Below are 25,332 nucleotides of genomic sequence, written 5' to 3'. Positions count from 1 at the left end.
ATGATTCAGAATTACATTTCTTAGTAAGCATTGGTTAGCTTTGATCTATTAACTAGTTATTCAATACATCCTTCAAGCTTTGAACTCTTATCTCCTTTATCAAATCTTTGAATCTCTCCATCTTCAATGTTATGGTCATTATGTTTGCAAGTTGTGTTTCTGTTTTGCAGAATGTCAGTTTGATGTTCCCTTATGAAACTTGTTGCCTTAGGTAGTGGTATCTTGTCTCTATATGTTTACTTATGCTATGAGAGGCTAGATTCCTTGCTAAATCAATGGCTGATTTGATGTCTACCATTAACTCCACATTGTTCCCTTCTTCAATACCAAGTTCCAACAGTAGTGAGGATAGCCATGAGGCTTGGCAAGCTGCTGAACAAGCAACTATGTATTCAGTCTCACAAGTTGATAAAGCCACCACCTTCTATTTCTTTGAGGACCATGAAATTGGGGCACCATTAATTAAGAAAATATACCCTATTATGCTTTTTCTATCTACTATATCTCCATACCAATCAGAGTCTGAATAAGCCATGAGACTTGGATTGATCTTTTCATTATGATGAGGGAAGACAATACCATAACCAATTGTTCCCCTTAGATATCTTAGAATCCTTTTGGCTGCAAGCATATGAGAGTGCCTAGGACTATTCATGAATGTACTAGCTACACCTACACTAAAGGATATCTTTGGTCTGGAATGGCACATGTATCATAGGTTTCCAACCATCTGCCTGAATAAGGTTCCATATGTATTGGCTTCTTCTTCTCAGGTTCATAATTTTAGATTCACCTTAGCTGGTGTTTCAGAGGAGTTGCAACTCAACATTTTGAACTTGTTTAGTATTTTCATTAGATACTTTCTTTGATGCATAAATACTCATCTTTTAGTGTATTGGAACTCTAGACCTAGAAAGTATGATAATCTTTCCAAGTCTATCATTTCAAACTCACCATTTAATCTTCCTTTTAGTTCCTCAATTCCTTTAGAGCTGCTACATGTTATTAACAAATCATCTACATAGAGGCAGATATACAAGGCATCATGATTCTGGTTGAATGATTTGATGTATACACCATGTTCTGCTACACATTTCTAAAATTTAGAGTCAGATAGGAACTTGTCAATTCTTTTGTTCCAAGCTCTAGGAGCTTGCTTTAGTCCATAGAGTGTCTTGTTTAGTATAAGCACTTTCTATTCATTCCCATTGTTGATAAATCGAAGTGGTTGAGTGACATACACCACTTCCTCTAGTGGACCATTGAGGAATGCAGACTTTACGTCCAATTACTACAAGCTCCAATTCTTCCAGCTAGCTAAGGCTATAATGAGCCTTATTGTTTCTAGCCTAGCTACTGGTGCAAAAAATTCAGAATAGTCCAATCCTTCTTTTTGCATAAACCTTTTTGCCACAAGTCTTGCTTTGTGTTTTTCTATGGTGTCGTCAGGTTTTAGCTTAACCTTGAAAATCCACTTGACTTTAATTGGTTTCTTCTTTTCTGGTAAGTCCACCAACTCCCAAGTATTGTTCTTTTCTATGGACTTGATCTCTTATTGCATGGCTGCTCTCCAAGTATCATTGGATATTGCTTCCTCAAAGCTGATTGATTCTGCATCAACAAATAGAGCCATATGTTGCACTATGTGTCCTTTTTGATTCACCTCATCATCATGGCTCAAAACGTAGTGTGATAACCAAGAGGGTGGATTCCTTGCCCTTGTTGGTCTAGTACTTTTTAGTGGAGGATATGTGTTTGTTGGATCTATGCTCCTCTCATCCAACACTGAATCATCAATTTCCCATTCTATGTGCATCTTGGCCAAGGATATAGGATTTTCTTTCTGACCTTTCCATGAGTTTAGTTCATCCAAGTACACATCACTACTAAACACTACCTTCTTTGTCTCAGGGTTATACATTTTATAGGCTCTTGTAGTGTTGTAGCCAAGCAAGATCATAGCTTCCCCTTTGTAATCAAGTTTCTTCCTTTTCTGGTCTGGTATGTGTCTATAGCAAAGAGATCCAAAGATTCTTAAGTGCTTCACTGATGGTTTAGTTGTAGACCAAGCTTCCTTAGGGACTTGACCAAGAAGTTTTTTGGTTGGGCATCTATTCAATAGGTAAGGTGTTGTTGATGCTGCTTCACCCCAAAAACTATGTGGCAGGTGCTTACCCTTTAGCATGTTCCTTACCATGTTTAATATGGTTCTATTTCTCCTTTCTACAATTCCATTATGTTGAGGTGTGTAAAGGGCAGTTACGTCATGCACAATTCCTTGCTCCTTAAAGAAGTTTTCAAATTCTCCTGGAGTGAACTCTCATCCACCATCGGTTCTTAGCACCTTCATACATTTTTCTGATTGTTTCTCTACCAATGTTTTGAACATCTTAAACACTGAATATGTTTCACTTTTGGCCTTCATCAAGTATAACCATAATTTCCTGCTCAACTCATATATGAATGTAACAAAGTACTTACTTCCTCCCAATGATGGAGTGTCATTTGGTCCACACACATTAGAGTAAATCACATGCAAAATTTCACTTGCTCTAGAGGGTGTGTACGAGCTGAATGAAGACCTATGTTGTTTGCTAATTAGGCAGTTGTCACATACCCTGTTTAGAATCTGAATTGGTGGTAGTCCACTGACCATGTCTTTGGATCTTAGCATGCTTATGTCTCTGAAGTTCAGATGTCCTAGTCTTAGATGCCATAGCCAAGAATCTTATGCCAAGGATGTTGCTGAATGACACTGAGTTTTAACAATTTTCAAGTTTACTTGAAAGGTTCTGTTCCTTGCCAAAGGAACTCTCAATACCTTGCAGTTCTTGGCATCAAATATTTCCAATATTTCTTGACGCATTTGCACTAAGAAGCCATTTTCTAGTAGTTGTCCTAGGCTTATAAGATTACTCTTCATGCTAGGGACTTAGAGTACATCTGATATTAGCACATTTCTGCCATCTTTTCTATTGATCAACACATCACCAGTTCCCTCTGCTTGGATGGTTCTGCTATAAGCAAATCTCACACTGCTTTTTCTTTGATCATCAAAGTTTATCAGCCAATTTCTATTCCCAGTCACGTGATTTGAGCACTTAGATTCTATGTACCATTTGTCATTACTACTGGGTCCATTGTTTATTTCCATCATTAACCAAACTGGTTCATCATCTTGACATTCATCACTTTCCTTCTTGACCAAGTAAGCCTCATTATGATGTTTACCACGATTTTCATTCTGACTTGAGGATACTTGGCATTCATTGCTAAAGTGTTCAATATTGTCACAATTGAAACACTTCAGTTTCTTTCTATCAACCTTCTTCTTATTGCCTTGCCATTTCTGGTAGCCTCCTCTTCTAGTTGAAAAGTCATTTGGATCCAAATTAGATCTCTCTTGGTCTGAAAATTGAGAATACTTGTATCCTCCCCTTCTTTGATCTCTTTCTCTACCTATGCTTATTTGCACACCTCTGCTACCATAACCTCCTCATCTTGAGGCATGAGCTTGTAATGTCTGATCAATAGGTTTCTCTATGGATCTTTCCAGGATTCTTTGTTCATGTGCTTCAAGAGAACCTTGAAGATCCATAATTTTAAGTTCCTCAATCTTCTTAGATTCTTCAATTGCCACCACTATATGATCAAACTTAGGATCGAGTGATCTTAGAATCTTCTCCACAATTGTCTGATCTGTCATCTTCTCACCACTTGCTTTCATTGCATTTGTGTGGCTGATGACACGATTTATGATTTGTGCAATCCTTTCACTTGATTTCATCTGCATAAACTCATATTACCTTCTCATAGTTTGTAACCTCACCTTATTCAATTGTTCCGCTCCTTCATTACTTTTCTCAAGAATTTTTTAGGCTTCCTTTGCTGACTTTGCCTCTGAAATCTTCTTGAAATGTGATTCATAAACACATTGATGCAACAAGAATATTGCTTTGCAATATTTCTTTTTGCTCTCTTTGTATAACACCCTTTGTGCTTCTACGGTCAGATATGCTAAGTCTGGAATTCCATCTTCCACAATCTCACTCACTTCTTGGAACCCCATGATAGCAACATTTGAATTCTCCATTGGTTCCAATTTTTTCCATCGGGTATAGGGAGGTTTGCAGAAAATTCAGTTTGCCCCATTGTTCTTCGAAAAGTTTGAAGGTTATGTTTTGTTCTTGAATCTTGCTCTAATACCAATTTGTTAGAACATTTAGAGAGAAAAGAAAGAATGGAACGAAAAGAACAGTGAAGAAGATTGTATGAGCAGAAGAGAAAGGAAAACGAATTTGTGTGAAATTGAGTGGGTTTCTATTTCTTTATTTTCATAGTAGTTAAGGAGAATTCATTAGATATTTTACTCCCTCTCTTTCTTTCTGATATACTTGTATACATCATTGTTCAGATGGACCAATTGGCAATAATTCGAAATTACCGATTCACAATGTCCTAGGAGGGGACTTGGAGAGTTGATAGGGCGAGGATTAGGACTTCGTGTTCTGACTTTAACACGATGGAGGAGATGGAGGTTGATGACGATGTCGACTGTATGGAGTTGGCCTGCGTAGATAACTCTGTGGAAGTAGTAGACCTCTCATCGGACTCAGAACCTGATGAGGATCCGAGCAAGGGCTCTAGTATATCGTACTTTTGCTTATCTTCTTTTGCTTTTTGGAATAGGGATACATGTATAGCGTACTTTTGTAATGTTGACACCCTCAACTTATTTTGTACTTATTTTTACTTTACAGTTTTCAGTTTAGATGATGATTAGACTCCGCCTTGTATGTAATAACCACATTGTACTAGACCAAGCAACATCGTACTGTGTGTGTTGTGGGGTGTGAACACCCAATTTTGTCCGGCCTAGAAAAGACCCAAAACATTTTAAAAGAAAAATAATAAATTTTATTTATTTTTTTATTTTCCGAAATTTTAATATTTAATGAATAAAAATAATTAAACTATTTTTATGAAATTTTTATAATCATTTTCGAAATTATTAAATTAATTAAATTTAAGTTAGTGATAATATCCTTTTAGAAGATTCATTTTCAAAAATAAAAAATAAAAACATATAACAACACAAAATAAATTTATGTTGATAAGGTTCCTAAATCTAGGTGATTGAGTTAACCAAAAATTCAAAAATAAGAAAAAAGAATTAAATTAGAATAGACCTTAAAAAAAGCATATAATCATTTTTCTAAAAAAAGGATAAATATTATGTTATTATTTAATTTATATTATTTCGAATTTTATTATAAAAAAATAAAAGATAATTAAAAAGATTTTTTATTAATTTCGAATTTATAAAATAAATAAGATAAGTGACATATTCTAAATATCCCTTTTAAATTTCAAATAAACAATAAAATAATTTTTAATTTTAGTTTTTCAAAAATATAATTTTAAAATAATTTAGACACATTCAAAAATATTTTTATTTATTTTTTGTGAATTAATTCGGATATAAAAAATAAATAAATACATAAACTAATTTAAATTGCCTTTTATTAAATGAAAAGATAAAAATAATGAATTAAAAAAATAATAAAACACCAAGTCAAATCTGACTTGGTGAGTGCCTACTAATATGAGATTATAGGTTAGTGGGAATTAATCTTGTTAGCAATTTTTTAGGATTAAGTTAGGGTTAATTTTTTCTATAAATAGGTTAGTTTGGTAGTGTTAAAGGGTTCCTCCTTTTGTTCAAAAAATACACCAAAAAAAACACTGTAAAATCTGCCAAAAAACGCTTGAGAAACCAAAGAAAAGATCTAGTGCGGGCGAGAGTATTATTGCTTTGTGCTCCTGCCTTGAGGATCAATCCCAGCCGTGGATCCTGTATACTTTCTTCATCAATACGTTGACCAGAGGAAGGACCAATCACACAGCGAAACATAGTATGGGTACTCTGCATCCTACCACACTGGATCGCCCCTCTATTATAGGCACAGGATCACGTAAGGGCAAGACCATAGTGTAATCCGTGCAGCCTTCCCAGCAGCGAATCCTACGGTGCCACGTGTCTAAGTGCTCCAAATCTTCCAACGCTCACCAATCACGTTCCGCCACATGTCCCCCCCACTCTAGGCAAGTTGCACCCTATCCTAGCCTACACAGTGTAAGGTTAATGTTACATTTATGTATTTTAATGGGTTCTAATTAATTCTTTTGTATACTATATTACCAATATTAAATCTAAAAAAGTACATTTGGTATTAACAATTTACTAATTACCATGTAAAATATAATAAGGACATTATACATAAAAAAATGAAAGTTTCTTTAGATAATGGATAAAAATAAATAGCATATCATTATTTTATGAGTAATTAATATCTGTTTATATTAATTTTCTCATTTTAGTAACTGTTTTTTATCTATTTTTTCTCTGTAATTATCCAGCAATTATGAATGAAAAACATTGATTTCCAAAAAAAGAATATCGTAAATGTTTAGAGTTTTTATAAATAAAAACATGACAAATAAGCTTTCAAAGAAATAAATTAATTTTAAGATTTAATCAAAGATGGAGAGAAGGTCGCCCTGAAGGTCTCTTTCTTCTCAGATCATCTTCGAAAGGTCGCGCTACGCCGCTTCTTTTCAATCGATTAAATCTCAAAATCAATTTAATTCCAAATTTTAAGTAATAAAATTAACCAAATAAGAAAACTTTTTTACAATAAATAAAACTCACAAAGTATATATTTTGACTAAAAATATATATTTTCTTTAATTAAAATACATTCTACTAATACATTCAATATTGTCAGGCTCAATAATAAAAATAAATAATTTTTTTCCATAATAAGTAACTAATTAATCAGACAATTTAATAAATAATAATAATAATGTCATATATTTTAATGAAGGGTACCGCTTAAGGCGGGCGAGTAGGGTGCTAATACATTCCCTACCTTGTAACCGACTCCCGAACCTGGATATCAAAAATCCAAAAGCCCAAGATAATTGGGCTTAAAAGAATTTTCTACATTTTTAACTATAAATGTAGTGGCGACTCTAAACAAAGTCGTGCAGCCGAAAATCGGGGCGCGACATGGGGTCAAGTCTTTTATAATGAAAAGCATTAAGAAATGTTGTATCATTTTCAATTACCATTAGGTATGAGTTATTTACTTTCCGCATTTTATAAAAATGTGACGTCTTAAAAAAGAATGGATATAAGGAAAATCATTTGTGATTTATATATCATATAAAAGAAATTTTTTACCTATTTTTCTAAGAGATTAATTACATTATTAATGAAGTGATTTTCCGGCGTTATATTTCCTACCAATTTTAGTCATCACAGTTCATATTCTTTATATTTTAAATTTTTCTTAGTAAATATTTGTTTTTAATAAAAAAATACTCATATAGTATCACGATTCGATTTCTCTATTTTCATTAAAAAAATCAAATTCGAAATTGAAAAAATCATTTTGTTTTCTACAACTTTTTAAATATTCATTTTAAAAAAAATCAGATAATATCATGTGTCGGTTTCCCTATTTTCATTAAAAAAATAAAATTTGAAATTGTTATTTGTTTTCCTTGTGTTTGAAGAGGTTTAGTTCAGTATTCATTTACGTGGGTAACATGTGTGTTCTTAACAATACGAATATACGAGTAACATATGTGTTTTAACCATACGAATGCATATGTAACATGTGTGTTCATAATAATAAAATGTACGGGTAACATATATGTTTTTGATCATACGAATACGTAACATTTGTGTTCTTAATCATGCAGCAAAAAAATTATCATCTCATGTAAATATATAGATAACTTGCTAGTTTATAAGAACTACATGCTCATGAAGAGTGGTATCATTCATATTCAAATTCTTTCATGAAAAGTGAAACTCCAAAATTTTATTATTTCTAATTTTACACATGAAAATACAAATAAGACATTTGGTATATAAGTAATAGTTTTTAATAACAGTAAACTTTTAGATCAATCTAATTTGGTTAATCAAAATAATAATTCTAATACATTATTTAAATGTGTGGCCCAAAATTGTAATGGTAACCCCTTATTATCAATAAAATACCTCGTCTATCAATCTACTAAAACTCAATAAAAAATTATAGAATTTGAATGAGAATAACCCTTCTCGGTGTATTATCTACTATTTGTAAAGTAAAACAATGATAAATGATTTTTTTGTAACAATAATAAATGGTTTACTCACATTATAAAAAATTACACCATATATTAATCTCTAATTATTTTTAAAGTTATTATAAGTCAAAGGGCGTGGAATGAATGTAGCAAAACATGATAAATATGATAGTTTTCTAAACAATTATAAATAATGTTCCATAATGGCTGATTTAACATGAAAATTGGCCCTCATACTAATATGTCACTTATATCGGAAATTAAACTGGTTAAAATTGGAGAATGTTGGTCAAAACATGTTATACTATATTGGTCAAAATTAATTTGTACATGAAAATTTTCACATTTTCTCAAAATAACATTTAAGAATTCAAACCTTCAACATGCAATTGTTTCTAACCTGATCAACTATTAAAACCTTTTAATAAATGAGTTATACGTTACAAATTAGAATATTTATATTTATGATAATATAACTTAAGTTATATATGATTTAATTAGTGAATCATTAATTTAATAATTTTACTATATTAGTATTCTGAATTAATAAGAGTATCAATTTTTGAATTTAGACGAGTCTAGGTGTTATAGAATTTGTTTGGTACTATGAAGGGTATCATTTTATCTTTTGGTAAGTAACTAATTACTTTTGGGGTTTGTGGTTGTCTCTCATACAAATGTCGCTCCCAAAAATCAAACACTCAACATTAGGGATCCAGTAGAGTATTGTACGACTAGATTAACGTCTTGTTATTTTTTGGGTGTCGGTATGACAAACCCAAGCAATTTATTCATTTAATGCAAAAGATTAGACCTTTGTCTCAAAGAAAGTAGTTGAACCTGGCTTGCATAATTTACTAACATGGAATTTATGTACCAAAACAGTCAATACAAAAATGTAGAACATGACTTTTTCCTCCTAACCAATATATTACGTCCAGTTAATATTTCCATAATTAGAGGGCTGTTAGGAATAAAGGAGCAATCATAATCTTAAAGAAAATGGATAAAAGGAAGAATATCATAAGAAATTTGTTAACAATGTTTAATCAATTTGTGACTCTGCTCACTAAATACTGCATCTATCCTCAATACCACTTTTTCTGGAAATTGGATTCTATAACTTAAACAACATCCCACATTTATTATATCCTATGAAGATACACCTCTTTACTTGAGATCAACTTTAAAGCATTCATGACTCAGTTCATGTACCATGTACGTAAGTTTGACAACCACAAGTATCTACAAAATATTGTAAGTGACCATGTTACATGTTTATACTTCATTTACAACTTCACAATCTAATGAAGTCGGTTGTGATTTATTAATGACATAGTCCGTCATATTAAATGTTTATGCCCAAAAAACTTTAGAAAGTCCAACATTCAGTCTCAGACATTTGGACATATTTGTAAGTGCAATATTTATCCTCTCTACAATACTATTATGTTGAGGGGTCTTTTTCACCAAAATGTGTCTCTGAATGCCATCTTCCTCACATAATTTATGATAGTGTGAGTGTCTATACTTCATACCATTTTCTGACCTAAAATACTTCATTTTTTCAATAGTCTAGTTCTCTACCTATACCTTCTAAACCTTGAACTTGACAAAAACTTATTGCTTATGCTTCACAAAATACACATGGACCTTGTGAATAAATCAACAACAAATGTCACATTATCGAGAACCTCATAGAGATGGCTCTTAAGTGGGTCCCCATACATCAGTGTAGACATGATCTAGAATATCTCGAGTTTTGTGTTGGCCAATATTAAAACTAACTCGTGTATATTCCTCAAACATACAATACTTATATAAATCTAATTTGTATCTGCTAAATCCCTTCAACAGTCCTCTTTACATAGTCATAATTTGTCATTTCAATTACTTTGATATGACCCAAATGCATTTGCCATAATATGGGGTCATGATAATATGAATCTAGTAAAACATTTTCAACTACTCGAGTGGCTCTACTTACAAATGTATTCCTTAACATTAGTCTCATGTTTACATTCACCTTCTGCATTTGTTCATGATAGTGATATCTACAACAATTTTGTACTATTCACAACTTTGGTAAATGTACATCCAAAATGCAAATACTCTAATTTAGTTATATAGAGAGACAAAATGCATAACTTTGCACAAGATTCTATAGCCCTATACTAGATGTTAAGGAATTATTTGCAATTCTTCATGGACCCCCAAAAGCACAATACTTTATGTAGTAGCATTTGAGCCAATATTGTGCAAACTTATGCTGACTCCACCTAGTGGAACTAAGGCTTGAGTATTGTTGTTACCGTGTCAAGCTTAATTTTAACATCACCAGGCAGCAGTTCGGATTTCTTCGGTTTTGAAGAGTCGCATTTTTCATGTTGAAGAGCATAACATATTGCAAAAGAATTCACACTTTCACATCAATGTATATCATCATCAATGCTCACAAGTCAACATAAAGTGTTCAAATTTATCAGAATGCCCCAGTAGATCTTAATAACAGCAATCCTAAGTAGTAAGGATTCAATGGCAATGAAGCCTAGGAAAAAGGGAATGGAGTGAAATGTTTCTCTCCATCTATTTATGGTGAAATTTGACGAAAGTTGTTGAATGTTTCAATGTTCTCTAGTCGAGGCCATTGTTATGCTGATCATAAATACAGATGGTTAACCTTGCAGCTTGAATGTACTTGGCTTCAGAATATGGGGGCCAGCCTTCAGGAATTTTAACCTTGTTAGAGCACCCCAAGCAGTGGTCCTTAAGAAAAAATGGACCGCTTGTAAATTTTGGTGCCGCTAGGAGTGATATGTTTTTGTGAGAATTGTTCTCTAATTAGAGCAAGGTTCTTATTTCTACCAAGCCCTTAAAATAGGGGAAAATATATTAACCAACAATGAAAAGAGAAGAAAGTGCAATGACTTCATTTTCTTCAGATTCACGGAAAATGAAATTTAACAGCGCTCGCTTGAGTGAACGTTGTTAAAAGTAGAAAGTAGACATTTAATAACGCTTGCTTGAACGAATGCTATTAAAAGTGGACATTCAACAGCGTTTACTTAAATGAGCGTTGTTAAATGTGTATTTTCAAGCATTTAAGAATAAATGTTAGGTTAGGGACTTCGAGGTTCCACTGTTGTGTATGCTCTAACATATTTGTGATGGATAACAGCAAATACTATGAATCAACAGCACAAAATTGTGTGATATTTCACAAGGAATGAAGGGATTGCCACACCCAATAATGCAATCAAATCAATATTTAAATGAATCCAAGAAAAGCCCAAGTTTTAGGCCAACTTTCCAATAATTAAAAAAGGAGATTAAGCTCTTACTCTTGCTAACAAAAGGAAGAGAAGTCCTATACATTAGAGCCCCAATTCCTTCCACAATAACCACAGCCAAGCCAGCAGATAGAATATCCCAGTCACCAGTTTGTCCTATAACAGTGGCAAAGGCGGTGGCGCAGTAAAATCCAACCAAGAAGAAAAGAACCTTCGCTGGAAGGTTTTTCTTTACCTCTTGAAGTTTAGAACCTATATTGATTTGAAACTCTTGAATTACTCGAATCATACGTGTTCTTCCGTCACTGCCATTAGAAGTTGGAGAACTAAAACTGCTGTCATCTATGCTGCTTTTAACAAACCATGTCATCCTCCTGAAGAGGGACATAAGGACTTAATATCTGAAGAAAATGTTTACTCAATTATGTATACATTATTCTCTTCATTTAACTAATTTTTATATTCGTCTATATAGGGTGGTTTAAGTGTTTCAAAAAGCATGCAAACATGTGCTAACAGATGCGCATGTTCAGATTATTATCTCAATAGCTGAAAACTACAACAACGATAACAACAAATCAATGATAAAACAATGCTACCTTAGCCTTTTGAAATAACAAAATATTACATTCTTTATAATTTGTACACCACCCGAAGTTTACCAAGATTTAAGTGATAAAACACATTTTGCCCATCACCTGAAGATAACTTCCAACATGATACTAAAAAAGGGTGACCCACTGCACGAGACTCCCACCTAGTAGAGTCTAAGGAGGGTAGATGTACGCAGCTTTACCCTCGCAAGCGAAGGGGTTATTTCCAGGATTTGAACCTATGATCTCTAGGTCATAAAGCAACAAATCTTGCTGTCACGCCGAGGCTCACCTTTCCAACACAATAATGTAACCCAAAATTATCAAGTTTAAATAATGGAACACATGCACAATTAGAAATGAAACGATAGTCTCGTCAGCTAGGATGGTGTTTGAAGACCCAACAAAAACCCTTTTTAACATTTTGAATACTTAATTACCTAATCAAAGAAGTGGAATTGTGTAACCCTGTAAAATATTGGTCTAAACTGCCTAACTAAAAAGACAGGTTTATAATATAACCATGTAAGAAACATAACTACACAACTCAAGGTCCATGTCCACATTAATTTGTTACAGAACCTCCAACTATTCATAATAAGTTTGAAAACATCGGAGCCATATCTGCTGTCCCAAGGTTAGTACCACTCCATATACCCTTGGTTTCTCATTGGTTCGAAAAGTAAAACATGAATTTATAATCTCACATTATATTTTCTGACCAATGACAATGAAAGGGTACATGGAATAGTACATATCTTGAGACAGAATATGTGCTCCAAAAAATATCACAATATATAATCCCACATTATCTACAAGATAGATATGATAAGCATAAACCTCTCCAACAGTCCAACTTACTTGAAATTGTCAATCAAACAAGGTTGAGAAAAACTGAAGAAGCATGGAGAGCATTGCTTCTGGCCAAAAGTGGTTTTGTATAAGAATGCAGCAACACCGACTTTTGAAGCTCCTAAAGTGATATAATCAAGTGATATAAACTTGAAACTTGTCATATAGCTGAATGATATCATTCTGATAGTAAGCACATTCAGAATCCTAACTCCTCCTGGAGATGATACAAAATTTTAGAAACGCCAATAGGCACAATACCAAATGCGCAGAAGGAAAACAAGTTAATCATAAACAACCAAAATGCTCCAAATCAACAATTGTTATTGGACACAATAACTGGAACCATTAGAGAACTGGGGCCATTATTTCCTCATCAGATTCAACTCTCCTTGATTATATATCATTATAAGTTTATTAAAACAACAACCAAACTTTTAGAACCAAGGTAAAGTCAGCTACATGGACCGAGCGACGTCATAATTTTAATTTTCTATCATCTCAATACGCAATAGATAAACCATTTGCATCTAGAATTCTAAATCCTTCTTAAAGGTTTCACTTATAGCTCTTCTTAGTCTCCTTCTATCTCTAACTATTAGGCTACTCCATTTGATCTAATATACTTACTCGGGCTTCTACATGTCTTCTCTACACATGTCTAAACCTAGTAAGGCGCAATTCTACCATCTTTTATACCATAAGAGCGAAATCTACCGATGAACTCCATATAATTGAGAGTTTTTAATACGCAGAAATATCAAACATAAAACACCCATCTCTTCTAACAATTCAAGAATTTTGGACTTTAATATTCATATCAACACTGAACAGTAAAGACAACAGTAATGAATTCAAAGTGCAGCAAAACAATCCCTTTATTTTTCCCCATAACTTTTAAATTTTAATCCATTATGGGTCTTATGAATGAAACGACACTAGTTAATTGTTCGAAGAGATATACTAATAGTAATAGAAAAATAAGAAGAAATATTTGAAAATTGAAACCCATTTGTGTAAATGAAATGAAAGGTAAAAGTAGCAGTAAATTATAACCTTACAGCATGTGAGAGCAAAGTGAAGCTTATGAGAAATTTGGCGATGCAAAGTTTCTAGTTTGGATTTCTTCTACGGCTCCTATTGGATTTTTTTTGGGTATTTATTCTGAGAGAGAGAAAAAATAATAATGTAGGTACAGTTTTATGTGCTATCACTATTTATCTCCATATTTTGTGTTGATTCTAAAAAAAATTATAACATTGATTCTGTGAATTTTATACTTACAATGTGTAGATATAAAATAGGATAGAGTTTAGAAAATTTTAGTAGTAAAAATTAGGAAGAACTAGGGATGAAATAGAATCGGGCGGACACGTCTAATACTTTCTCGTTTCCAAACCCATAATATTTATGGATACTCATACGGGTAGCGAATATTTGTGGGTAATAATCAATATATAAAAATAATTATTACATAAATAATATGATATTTATATGATAAATTTATGATCATGATTAAATAGATGTAATTTATTATGAAATAATAATAAAATATATGATGTATAATCTTAAAATAATAATAGTAAACTATAATATATATAAAAAATTTTAATTAAAAACTAAATTTATAAAACTCGTTCTTACCCATAAATTATTATTGCAGATACATATTGCTAGTATTTCTACCAATACCTACAGATTGAGTATTTTTTATCACCCTAACAATAACATCACAAAAAGTTTAAAGCACATTTAGGGAATAGGAAATGTGTGAATTGTGTTCTAACATAAAAGTTTGACCATAACATGTTAATTTTGATTATGTAATGGTTGTATTGTGGAAGAATATTACGGCATTAAAAGGAATTTTTTTGGATAATGAGAAACTACAATTTAGTGTGTTTGCAAGCAAACTACATTTCAAGTACCTGATTAAAATATTTGGGCATCCAATATAGTTTTTAAATTTATAATAGTCGTGGAACAGTAGGACTGAAAGCATGATATAATTTGCCCATAGAAGTTGTAGAGTGAAAATAAGACTTCTTGGTGGATTACCAACCCGACTTCTATATATGTTGTTTATTCACAATCTTAACCTCAAATCACGACTTCTTATATGCATTATTTTCCCAGCAAAATCGGTAACAAGCCACAAAATGGATGAACAAGATAAATGTTTAATTAATCATATGATGAAGAATCCAATTCGGGCGAATTAACTTCCGGATATGGTAGGAGATGGTCACCATATGAGGATTGAATATCCTCAGGTACTAGGGGTGAGCATGATGCAGCCCTACCCATTCACCTGATATGGTCTAATCATAATAAGACATGAATAGAGTTGGATCTTATCGGGTCAAGATGTAAATTCGAATTCAAATATTAGACTTGTTAATATTTAGGGTCGAATTAGCTACAGATCTAAGACTAAATATAAATTTAAAAAATAATTCAATTAACATTTAAGGCTGAGTATAAAATATCTTAATCCATCCCAACCCGACCTATAATCAACCCTGCCACATATCATAGATGAGCCATCATCACGAAAATATTAGTTACTTATCACCTTTTTTTCTTTAGAAGTTGTGAACACGGGTTCATACTTATGGGCCAAATCGGGTTATATAAATTAGGGTTTCGGGTCCGTTAAAAAGTAAACAAAACGAAACAAACCTCCATAGCCGCAAGAGCAAAAAAGCTGAAGAAGGTGACAAATCCATAGCCATGGTTCACGTTTCATTTTTCCGCAAATGTAAGTTCTCTCATAATTCTCCATTTTCAATTTCTCTCTTTTCTTAATCCTACACTGTTGTTTCATATTAACACAAACATCGCTATTACACATTTGTTTCATTTCTAAGATGGCAAAACATTCAAGAAACCTCGCCGTCCGTACGAAAAGGAACGGTTAGATTCGGAGTTGAAGCTCGTCGGAGAGTACGGGTTACGGTGTAAGAGGGAGTTGTGGAGGGTACAATACGCTCTCAGTAGAATTCGTAACAATGCTAGGAATCTGTTAACACTTGATGAGAAGAATCCACGTAGAATTTTTGAAGGTGAAGCACTTTTGAGGAGAATGTTTCGTTATGGTCTTCTTGATGAAACTCAGAACAAGCTTGATTATGTTTTGGCACTTACTGTTGAGAATTTCCTTGAAAGAAGACTTCAAACGCTTGTTTTTAAATCTGGAATGGCTAAGTCTATTCATCATGCTAGGGTTCTTATCAGACAGAGGCATATCAGGTTGAAGAAATTATACTCTTAATGTGTTTGTTACATTGTGTACAATATGTGTTTTTAATAAAGTATGGTTGCCTTACTTTGATTGCGGAAAAGTGAGGCAGATACTTATATTGGGGTTGCGTTTAATGCAATTGTGGGAAATTGTGGCCGTTATGGCTGCAATTGCGGTCGTGTTTCCATTGTGGAGACTCTCGAAGCTGCAATAGTGCAATTGCATTTCCATCATGGAGACTCCCAGCTCTGCTATAGTGCAGTTGCGATTCTATTGAGGAGACTCCCGGAACTACAATAACGCGGTTGTGATTCTATTGCGGAGACTCCCGGAAATGCAATTGTGCGTTAGTGATTGTGGTTCTGGAGTGCAATTTAAAAACTGTTCAGTGTTTTAAATTCTGTTTTTGTTTTATTTACTGTAATGGCTTGAATGTTATGAGGAGAAAATGCATCTGATGCAGTTGCTATTGTGGTTGTGGAGACTTCTGAAACCATAATATTGTGGTCAGTCACAATTGTGGTTGTGTAGTGCAATTTAAGACAATGATATGTGGCATATGGATACATCAAAAGTTATACATGACTATGATACTTAAGGGGTTCAATATGTTCTACATAATTGTGATTTCCAATTTTATGTGGAAACTATCTTTTAGCAAATTCTGTTGGAATTGTTTTTCATTCTGGTATACCAATGTAACTGGGCTATGTTTGATTCTATTTCTAACTTAGTGAGCTTCAGAGATCATAAAATTGTGTACAGAGAAAATGTTGATTACTGTATTGTTGTTCCACCTTTGTTGTTTTTATACTCAATTCATTAGGTAGTGTCTTTTCTTCTCCATTGGCCCTTCAAGGATTTTGTACAACTGGTTCTACTGTCATGACACAAATTTTCATCATCTATTAATAAGGCATTTTTCCATTATGAAGTTTACGCTGTTGAAGATGAAAGTTCCATTTAGTCTCTTCTATTTAATGAGACTATTTCATTATGAAGTTTATTCTGTTCAAGTCATCTTTCATTTTCAATTTGAAATGATATATTGATTGGATATTGTATTTTTTTCTTTCGATTTCTGGTTCGGCAGGGTTGGTAGGCAGGTGGTGAACATTCCATCTTTCCTGGTGAGGATTGATTCACAGAAGCATATCGACTTTTCACTTACAAGTCCCCTTGGTGGTGGACGTCCTGGACGGGTAAAGCGAAGAAACCAAAAGGCTGCTGCTAAGAAGGCTTCAGGTGGAGATGGAGACGAGGAGGACGAGGATTAAATTACCAATTGCTGTTGCGGTAGTACCTCAATAGGCCCGTTCGATGCATGATATTTCTAAGTGCAATTCGTCTGTTTTGCTTTTAGATCTTTTGCAAGTTTGCATTGATTTGCTTTTTGATATTCATTCCAACCTTTGGCTTTGTTTGAGAAGGTACTTTGCCTGAGATGTGTTGTTTTGAACCTATATTTACTTTTAAAGTATGCACAAGATATTCCCTAATAACTTTTGTTGTCCTTGTTTTGTTAAACGGTGCCATCAACTTCGACTAGTAATTTGTTGCTCCTTTTCTAGACAAAGTATAACCATTGAAGGGATACACATCTTTTGCATGTGTCATTAACTGTGATTGATCAGGAAAATAATTAATTATTAATTTTTAACTTAAAATATTTTGTTTCAACCAACGATAAGCTAGTGGTATCCCTCACCCATTGAAGTAAGGGGTTTTCCCTTTTATGCATCCATTCCCTGGCTTCCCAAAGATGTTTTAGGCTAAATTTTATTATTGATGTTCTGTTAAATTTTTTTCCAACTGTTCATTTTGATCTTAGAAACAATTTCAAAAATTTAAATAAGACATTTTTCATCTTCTAACAAGCAGCATACTCCATATCTGTATTTTGGTTTGTTGTTTATAGTGATTCAGGTATTGCATCTCATATGTTGAGAAAAATATCCAAGTGAAATGATGTTAAAATCCAAACAGATAATTTTTGTAAATGATAGTATTCTTTTGTTTCAATTAAATCACGTCATTTGATGCTCCTTTTAGTTTTGAAATATTAATCCAAAACATGACCTAAGGGGAGGCATATACTTCATTTTTTATTTAGAGGTAAAGAAAATTTCTTTCAAGGGGGAGGGTGAAGTGTGAAAATTTCAATGCTTGAAGTTCAATGATCAGATTTAACATGGATGCTTGAAGGTCAATGATCACATTTTTTCCATTCACAAGACTCGAACCCGGGTTTTTACTTAAGGGGAATCAAACATGTACCACTTAAACCAACGCCCGTTCGTGTTCAGTAATCACATTTAATGTCTGGCAACTCAGTACTGAGCTGATTCTTGGACAATATAATATGCAAGGATGATGATATTTTCCATCAAAATTGGGTAACTTGAAACTAGATATTCATCAATAACTTTTCTGGCTTCTATTACCAAGCTTTCATCACTTACGAAAGTAAAAGAAAAGAAAAATAGTAGAAAATGAGATGCAATAATTTTATTGTTTGGTATGATTGAAAATGAAAGAAAAGTAAGAAGAAAGAAAATATGTATATAAAATGACATAAATACCCTCATTAGTTTTATATAAAAAAATTATGTAGCATGTCTAATATTTAAAAACTAGATTTTGTCGTTATAAACTACATAAATAATTTTTTTGTGATAATATTAATTATTATTTTTTAACTAACATGTAAATTATAAAGTTTAATATAATCATTTTTGTTTATAAAATTCAATCAAAATCATTAATATCATATATTTCTTCCCACTAATGTATCTAAAAAAATCATAATTCATATTTGATAACTATTTTTATATTTCTAATCATCTCATTTTTGCACATTTACATTTTCTATTTATAATTTATTTATTATTAATCATTTTATATGTGATTTTAATAAATTATGATTTTTCGCCAATATTTTTATTGAGCATATACAATTACTATTTATTTCTGGGTTTATAAGTAATTAAATTAAAATTAAATAAACCAATTTCACATATAAATGAATATACACAAAGAAGTTCACTACATTATGTATATTTTCACCTAGAATATGGTTCTTTCAATTTATTCATGATGTAAGGACAAATTTGTAATTTTCTATGGTTTTCTTTCCTTTATCAATTTTCTTTCCAAAATAGGGGAGAAAAGTTTTTTTGGTATGCATATCTTTTCTTTCCCTCCTACTTTAAGTTGGAACCAAATGATGAAAATGACATTTTCCACTCTTTTTTTTTTTCATCTCCTTTTCTATAGAACCAAACATAGCCTTAGCTTCGTGAGCCATGTAAAATAAGTTCTTGACCCATTTCCCCTCAAATAAATGGAAGGAATTTTGGTAGATTCAGCAAAATGCTTTTGTTACAACATATAAATCACAAAAAATAGACAAGTTTGTAAAAGTATCACAATATTACACATGTTATATCAAACAATAATCAGTTGCAAAATAAGGACTTCTAAATACAGCTATCAAATCAGAATCTACATAGAAACAATATTAAGCTATCATTTTTATCTTAACACCACAAAAATAACAACAAATCTCCATACCTTTCTTGAGTCAGACTCCTACTACTCTTTTAGAAGCATCAAAAGGTGGATACAGATTTATGGCATGACCTGATGAACCTCCAAGTACAAAAACTGCCATCTCTTTGGACTCCAAGCAAGAATCTTATCGAGTTTGCTGAAGATTTATAGTAACGAGCAAAAGCATATTTTGCGCCTTGGGACCGTTTAGAAATATTTCTCATGCTTTGTTCTAAAATCAATCAAGACATTTAAGCCGTTACCCGTCTAAATTCAAACCATATCTCATAATGATTGAATAGCAAACTGTCATGTGTTTTCTTCCCAATATACTCAAGCCCCAAGCTCATAAGCCTCTTTGTGCATTCCTCTCCTCCCAACCGTGAACAAAACTTTATATTATGTGATACAAAGATTCGTCCATCATACGGCTTCAATTTCGATGCCAATCTTTCCATTCCTGTCCACACGAGCTTATCGGGCATATGAAGAAATACGGCACTGGCATAAATCAAATCATACATTATGCCAGAACCAAACTTACTGAAATCCATGTCATCCCCCTTAACTATCAAAGGTCGTTTATTTAAGAGGCCTTGGGCCGGAAGCTCATATCTAAATGCGGCCATCAATGAGAGCTCATCCCTTTCAAGACAATGGAAATGTCCAGGAGTTAAATAGCGAATGAAATGCAAACCAACTCGAAGAGTGCCACAACCTATCTCCAGGACCTGCGAGTCGGGTCTGAGTTGAGTGGATTGAGCAAGAAACTCAAACACATCTCTTCCACCTGCCCAAGGTTCACCATAGTTGCTATGGTGCTCTTCAACTAGGAGTCCACCGGGGCACGGTAAGGCTGTGTGGTTATTTGATTCAGGTCCATCATAGTGTGATATGCCCTTAAATCTACAATTAGAACAAGAAATGCTAATCAAATAACCAAAAGGTTTTTCATGCATCATGCTCAAACAAAATGAAATTAGAATTTGAAACATTGCTTCAATATATATAATGTATATCCTAAGTGGCTACATGCAAACATTGGGATCCTTTATTTGGAATCTTAAAGATATCAAAAGAGACACGGACATGATGGAAATGGACAGGTAACAAGAGTTCTCATGTAAAATGGACATCATAATTCAAAAACATGAAGCTAACAATTCAATAGTCCATTCAATATGATAGAAGTGTGCTTCAAGCTAACAAAAAGAAACAAATCACATATCAGTACTGCAAGGATCAGAATTAGGGGAAACTTCAGACATTATAAAACGAGAATTAAAAAAGTACCATTGTGAAGGTTCTGAAGAGAATATATAAATCCCATTTTTACATAAAGATTGACATAAAGCAAACTTCAGTTTCAAGCATAGCATCATGCAAACAAATATTGGAGAGACCAAAAAAATAGTCAGAAGTGCGAAAGTTTATAGGAAATCCTATTTCCACTCAATTTTTTGCATCTTTTCGCAGTTTTAGAAAACTCCTGCACATTCTCAATGCTACCCTACCATTCATCCAGTTAATTTATTTTCGCATGTTGGAGTTTATACTGTCTTGTTTTGAACCAATCCTCACACCTCCCTCAAAGTTCTCTCTCTGCCACAAACAATATTGCAAACTAGAAATGCCACAATTCTCAGAATTGTCATTCTGTAAACGTTTACATAACAAATGAGGTTAAATACTGGTAATACACACAGAAGTGGACAAACCATATCGAGAGGAATGGCCTTACTGTCTAAGATCCTCAAGCTGTTGAGCCCTGGTGCGGGGGTTAATACCCTTACGAAGCACATTATCATGCATATGAAGCCCATTTGCATGGATTTGATCTATCACCCACTCTACATCCTCTTTCCTTGTTGACAAAGGAATATTACCAAGGCTAGACTCAGACACACCAAGACCAGTGCTACTTGTGCCGGATATAGGGGTGTCTGAAGGTCGAGGGCATGAGCAAGACGAGAGAGAGGACAGCAGGAAGAACATAAAAAAAGCAGCCACTGAAGCAGAGAGAACTAGAACAGGTAGTGTTATCACTACACCCTTCGACATAGCCTGCAATGCTGAGCCTGAAAGTGCCATCATCTATAACTACAGCTTAGTCTCAGCCTGTGAATCCAGCAGACAAATGGAAACTTAGAAAACAGATTATTGCTAATAGATTTAAAGCTATCCTAAACAGGACAATAAAATAAAGGCTATGTTTGGATATTTAATGATGGGTGGAATGGAAGTGAACAAAGTTATCATAAAAATCGTATGGATATTTTATAACATAATGAAGTGGAATGGACTCAATGGAGTGAATAATAAATTGTTTAAATTTCATTCTATCTCATACCCCAAATTATGGTTCAATAAAAGAAAGGTATTGGTTTTATTCCATTCCATCCTCTCTTTTTATAAACAATCCAAAAAAGGGCATGTGCATCTAGGAAATGACTTTGGTTTAGGTATAGAAAGAGAAAAATAAATGCTCAAAATAGTAAATTGTATTAATACTACTATGGATGATAGATGTAATATGATACAAAGGATATACACTACCCCCTATTTATACTAATATTAGTCTCCGAATTAAATAAGGAAACAAATCATAAAATATAAGATAAAGTATTCTCAATTCTAGAAGATCTTCTAAACCAGTCTAAGATACAGTTATGATAATACGATATATCCTCTAAATATTCTCCAAGAGGTAATATAAGATGTGAGATATTTCATGTATTCTAACATAACTCATACCACCAAATTGGGATTGAATAAAACGAAGTTACTGGGTTCCATTCCATTCCATCCTTGTTTCATAAACAATGGAAAAAAAGACTGCACTTTTAGGAAGCAACTTTTTTATTTATAAAAGAAAAAAAGGGCGGCCAGTGCAGTAGACCTCATCTAGTGCACGAGCTTCAGCACAACGATAAGGTTGTTTGCCTTGTGACCTAAAGATCATGGTTTCAAATCTCACAAATAGTCTCTTCGTTTATAAGAATAAGACTGCATATATCTATCATCCCTACCTACACCTACTACATGAGTGTCTCATGCACTAGGCCACTTTTTATATATAAAAGAATATATATATATATATATAGGGAGAGAGAAGAGCATAATACATAGATGAAGGATAAAAAATCCTCAAGAACTAAAAACACAAAGCCGAAAATAGAAAGAAATGCCAAAAAAAGCAAGCAAGCTTAATTAAGCACTTATTCAAAAAATGGTAATCACATGAAAGCTCATTACATTCCTATAGCTATTTTAGTTTATGTCCATAACCTTGTTGAAATAAGCTAAAACACACTTATAAGCTATTTTCATAGAGTGTAATAATTATGCACAATGTAAAGATTTATACCAATCAGTAATGATTGAAAATGAATGGCGAATGATGATGAAGTAACATAAGTCTATAAAACTTCTACGTTGTCCGTGCATACATTTTTTTTTTTTTTTCTTTCTCATTTTCTTAACCTCTTCCAAAGAGAAACACTTTGTTTAAGTTCTTGTATACTAACATGAACCAAATAAGCACTCTATATTCCAAATCCCCCTTATCATTACCTTCTATTCCACTTCACTCCATCAATTCAAAGATTCCATTTAAGAATTCCATATATGTTAGATAGAATTATAAAAACATCAATTTAAATCAAATACTTAAGCAATCAATTTCTATATTGTGGAAGCAATTAGCAAATAAATGAAAAAGGGGAGAGGTTATTGCATAACGAGAATGAATCACAGAGAAACGAAGCAGATTCATACCTTTGGAGAGTAGATCTATCGCTAAGGACGTGGAATGGAGAGAGAGAAAGTGGAAGAAGGAACTTCCAAAAACACTAGTGAAACGACAATGATGCTATGAAATATAATCTATCACTTTCATATTTTATGTTTTAGTAATATGTGGCTCACGTGATTCAATAATTTTACAACAAACCAATGTCTCCTTCATAATTTATCATTATTGTATCATGTGGGGTTGAATTTAGTAGCGAAAAATATAAAGAAACATACATTATTATATTATAACTAAAAAATTTAGTTATTTATTTTTTAATATTAATCATTATGTCCTTTGCAATAATTTTATCTTTTTACTTAATTTTATTTGGTTGTTTTTGTTGTTGAAAATGATATTTATGTTAGTTGAATTACAATAGTTAAGATAAAACGAATAATTTGATAAAACAATATATGATTAACGACATATTGTTGAAAGTTTTTCAAACTTGAATGACTAACGATACCAATAATCCTCCACCACTAGTATGATGTAATAATCATATTTGAAGTTTTTTGTTTTCTACATGTATCATCGCACTGAAGTCAATCTCGTCCGAGCTCGAAACATCCATAGGTATATGAGGCTAACTTTCCAAACATATATTTTCATCCACAAAACTCAAACTCGAGACGTTACTTAAAGGGAATCAAACATATATTATTTAAAACAACATTGGTAATCACATTTGAAGTTTAATATTTATTCCCATCTAAAGTTTTTTATGTGCTTAGCACATCTATGAATTTATTAATGTATATTAAAAGTGAATGATAATTAATAAATAGGAGGATACTTTTTAGGTATTAGAGAAGAAGGTATAAAATAAAAATGATTGCTTGATGTTACCCTTTAAATAAAATGTGATGATAATTTTATCTTAAAAATAAAAATAAAAGTAATAACTTGTTTCTTATCAGAAATGATTCTTTTTCGATTAACATATATGAATGATGAATGACATAATTATAATATAATTTTTAATATTATTAATGTATAGATCTTAAAAAATTCATTATTATTTTTTTGGTAGAAACTTCACTTTTATTTTATATTCTTACTATTTTATTTTCATGTATTATATTTAATTAACAATATCACTAGAAGGGGTAGTAAGTAGTAGAGGTATCACAACGGGTGGGTCTGGCAAAGCCTGTAAATTTATATGGCTTGTGTATCATATTAGGTACTTTTTATAGAATCTGGGCTTTTTAGTCAGACTCGACTGGACTATTTTAAATCCAGGCTTGGGTCGGGCGGACTCAGACTACCTGTTTTCCTTATTTGTTTTAATCTTTTTTTTGGGACTTTTGGCTTGATAATAAGCATTAGGTGAAAAACTTAAAAACAACTTATAATAAATATTGTGTTATGAACTTTGAATAAAAAACAGAGTAATATCTAAATATAAATATTTATAAATTACAATAATGTTATAAAGTTAAGCATTGTATTATTTTTCCTATTTTATGGATTATCCTTTTAAGCTCAATAACAAAATAATGTATCAAATCATATGAGAAGATATTAAACAATATAGATTCAATTTTCCTTTATTAATTGTGTATTTAATTAAATTTAACTTTTACAACAAAAATATAATAAAGAAAATAATGTTTACAACAAAACTAAAAGACAACATAATTGTTTACCATAAAGAACTCAACACAACCAAATTTAATATAATAGTTCACAATGAAAATGTTGATAATGAACATAAAAAAGATAATATTTTAATAGTATCCAAATGTTTATATATTGAAGTGAAGTTACAAATTATATTGTGTTAGGAATGAGAGATTTAATAAAATAGTTATGTTAAAAATCATACATGTGGACTTGACATCACGTTTTAACTCA

The 25,332-nt window shown here is 32.4% G+C and overlaps 4 protein-coding genes across 6 annotated transcripts; 1 reads left to right on the top strand and 3 right to left on the bottom strand.

The window, feature by feature from the left end:
• Nucleotides 2,933-4,093, bottom strand: LOC109356652. Its single transcript, XM_019600121.1, has 3 exons — nt 3,899-4,093; nt 3,586-3,787; nt 2,933-3,492 (listed from the first exon to the last, which is right to left on the bottom strand). Exons 1-3 carry the CDS (start codon nt 4,091-4,093, stop codon nt 2,933-2,935), a joined length of 957 nt encoding a protein of 318 aa, XP_019455666.1.
• LOC109342433 (ycf20-like protein) lies at nt 11,327-13,994 on the bottom strand. The gene is made up of 3 exons (XM_019580419.1): nt 13,942-13,994; nt 12,890-13,097; nt 11,327-11,809 (listed from the first exon to the last, which is right to left on the bottom strand). Exons 2-3 carry the CDS (start codon nt 13,060-13,062, stop codon nt 11,407-11,409), a joined length of 576 nt encoding a protein of 191 aa, XP_019435964.1. The 5' UTR covers nt 13,063-13,097; nt 13,942-13,994; the 3' UTR covers nt 11,327-11,406.
• On the top strand, nt 15,508-17,570 carry LOC109350363 (40S ribosomal protein S9-2). The gene is made up of 3 exons (XM_019591610.1): nt 15,508-15,641; nt 15,751-16,132; nt 17,218-17,570. The coding sequence occupies exons 1-3, from the start codon at nt 15,614-15,616 to the stop codon at nt 17,399-17,401; spliced, it is 594 nt and encodes a 197-aa protein (XP_019447155.1). The 5' UTR covers nt 15,508-15,613; the 3' UTR covers nt 17,402-17,570.
• On the bottom strand, nt 19,467-23,563 carry LOC109350342. Of its 3 annotated transcripts, none has more exons than XM_019591584.1 (3): nt 23,454-23,563; nt 21,418-21,802; nt 19,467-20,582 (listed from the first exon to the last, which is right to left on the bottom strand). In XM_019591584.1, exons 2-3 carry the CDS (start codon nt 21,768-21,770, stop codon nt 19,928-19,930), a joined length of 1,008 nt encoding a protein of 335 aa, XP_019447129.1. In that variant the 5' UTR covers nt 21,771-21,802; nt 23,454-23,563; the 3' UTR covers nt 19,467-19,927. The 3 variants fall into 3 exon arrangements, with proteins under 3 accessions (XP_019447129.1, XP_019447137.1, XP_019447146.1); XM_019591592.1 differs by having other exon boundaries at nt 21,418-21,794; nt 23,454-23,544; XM_019591601.1 differs by having other exon boundaries at nt 21,418-21,748; nt 23,454-23,541.

The sequence above is a fragment of the Lupinus angustifolius genome, chromosome LG01 (assembly GCF_001865875.1).
Source record: "Lupinus angustifolius cultivar Tanjil chromosome LG01, LupAngTanjil_v1.0, whole genome shotgun sequence".
Taxonomy (NCBI): domain Eukaryota; kingdom Viridiplantae; phylum Streptophyta; class Magnoliopsida; order Fabales; family Fabaceae; genus Lupinus; species Lupinus angustifolius.
This window is presented reverse-complemented; position numbering and strand designations above follow the sequence as displayed.

Excerpts from the sequence above, each read along its gene's own strand:
- LOC109350342 (XM_019591584.1), bottom strand. The coding sequence starts at position 21,770 with ATGATGGCACTTTCAGGCTCAGCATTGCAGGCTATGTCGAAGGGTGTA. Across the intron at positions 20,583-21,417 it reads CAGCTTGAGGATCTTAGACA|ATTTAAGGGCATATCACACT; the intron begins GTAAGGCCATTC and ends TTCTAATTGTAG.
- LOC109342433 (XM_019580419.1), bottom strand. The coding sequence starts at position 13,062 with ATGATATCATTCAGCTATATGACAAGTTTCAAGTTTATATCACTTGAT. Across the intron at positions 11,810-12,889 it reads TGTTTGATTGACAATTTCAA|GAGGATGACATGGTTTGTTA; the intron begins GTAAGTTGGACT and ends GTCCCTCTTCAG.
- LOC109350363 (XM_019591610.1), top strand. The coding sequence starts at position 15,614 with ATGGTTCACGTTTCATTTTTCCGCAAAT. Across the intron at positions 15,642-15,750 it reads CGTTTCATTTTTCCGCAAAT|ATGGCAAAACATTCAAGAAA; the intron begins GTAAGTTCTCTC and ends TTCATTTCTAAG. Across the intron at positions 16,133-17,217 it reads ATCAGACAGAGGCATATCAG|GGTTGGTAGGCAGGTGGTGA; the intron begins GTTGAAGAAATT and ends CTGGTTCGGCAG.
- LOC109356652 (XM_019600121.1), bottom strand. The coding sequence starts at position 4,093 with ATGGAGAATTCAAATGTTGCTATCATGGGGTTCCAAGAAGTGAGTGAG. Across the intron at positions 3,788-3,898 it reads ATTTCAAGAAGATTTCAGAG|ATGAAATCAAGTGAAAGGAT; the intron begins GCAAAGTCAGCA and ends GAGTTTATGCAG. Across the intron at positions 3,493-3,585 it reads TAAAATTATGGATCTTCAAG|GTTATGGTAGCAGAGGTGTG; the intron begins GTTCTCTTGAAG and ends CAAGATGAGGAG.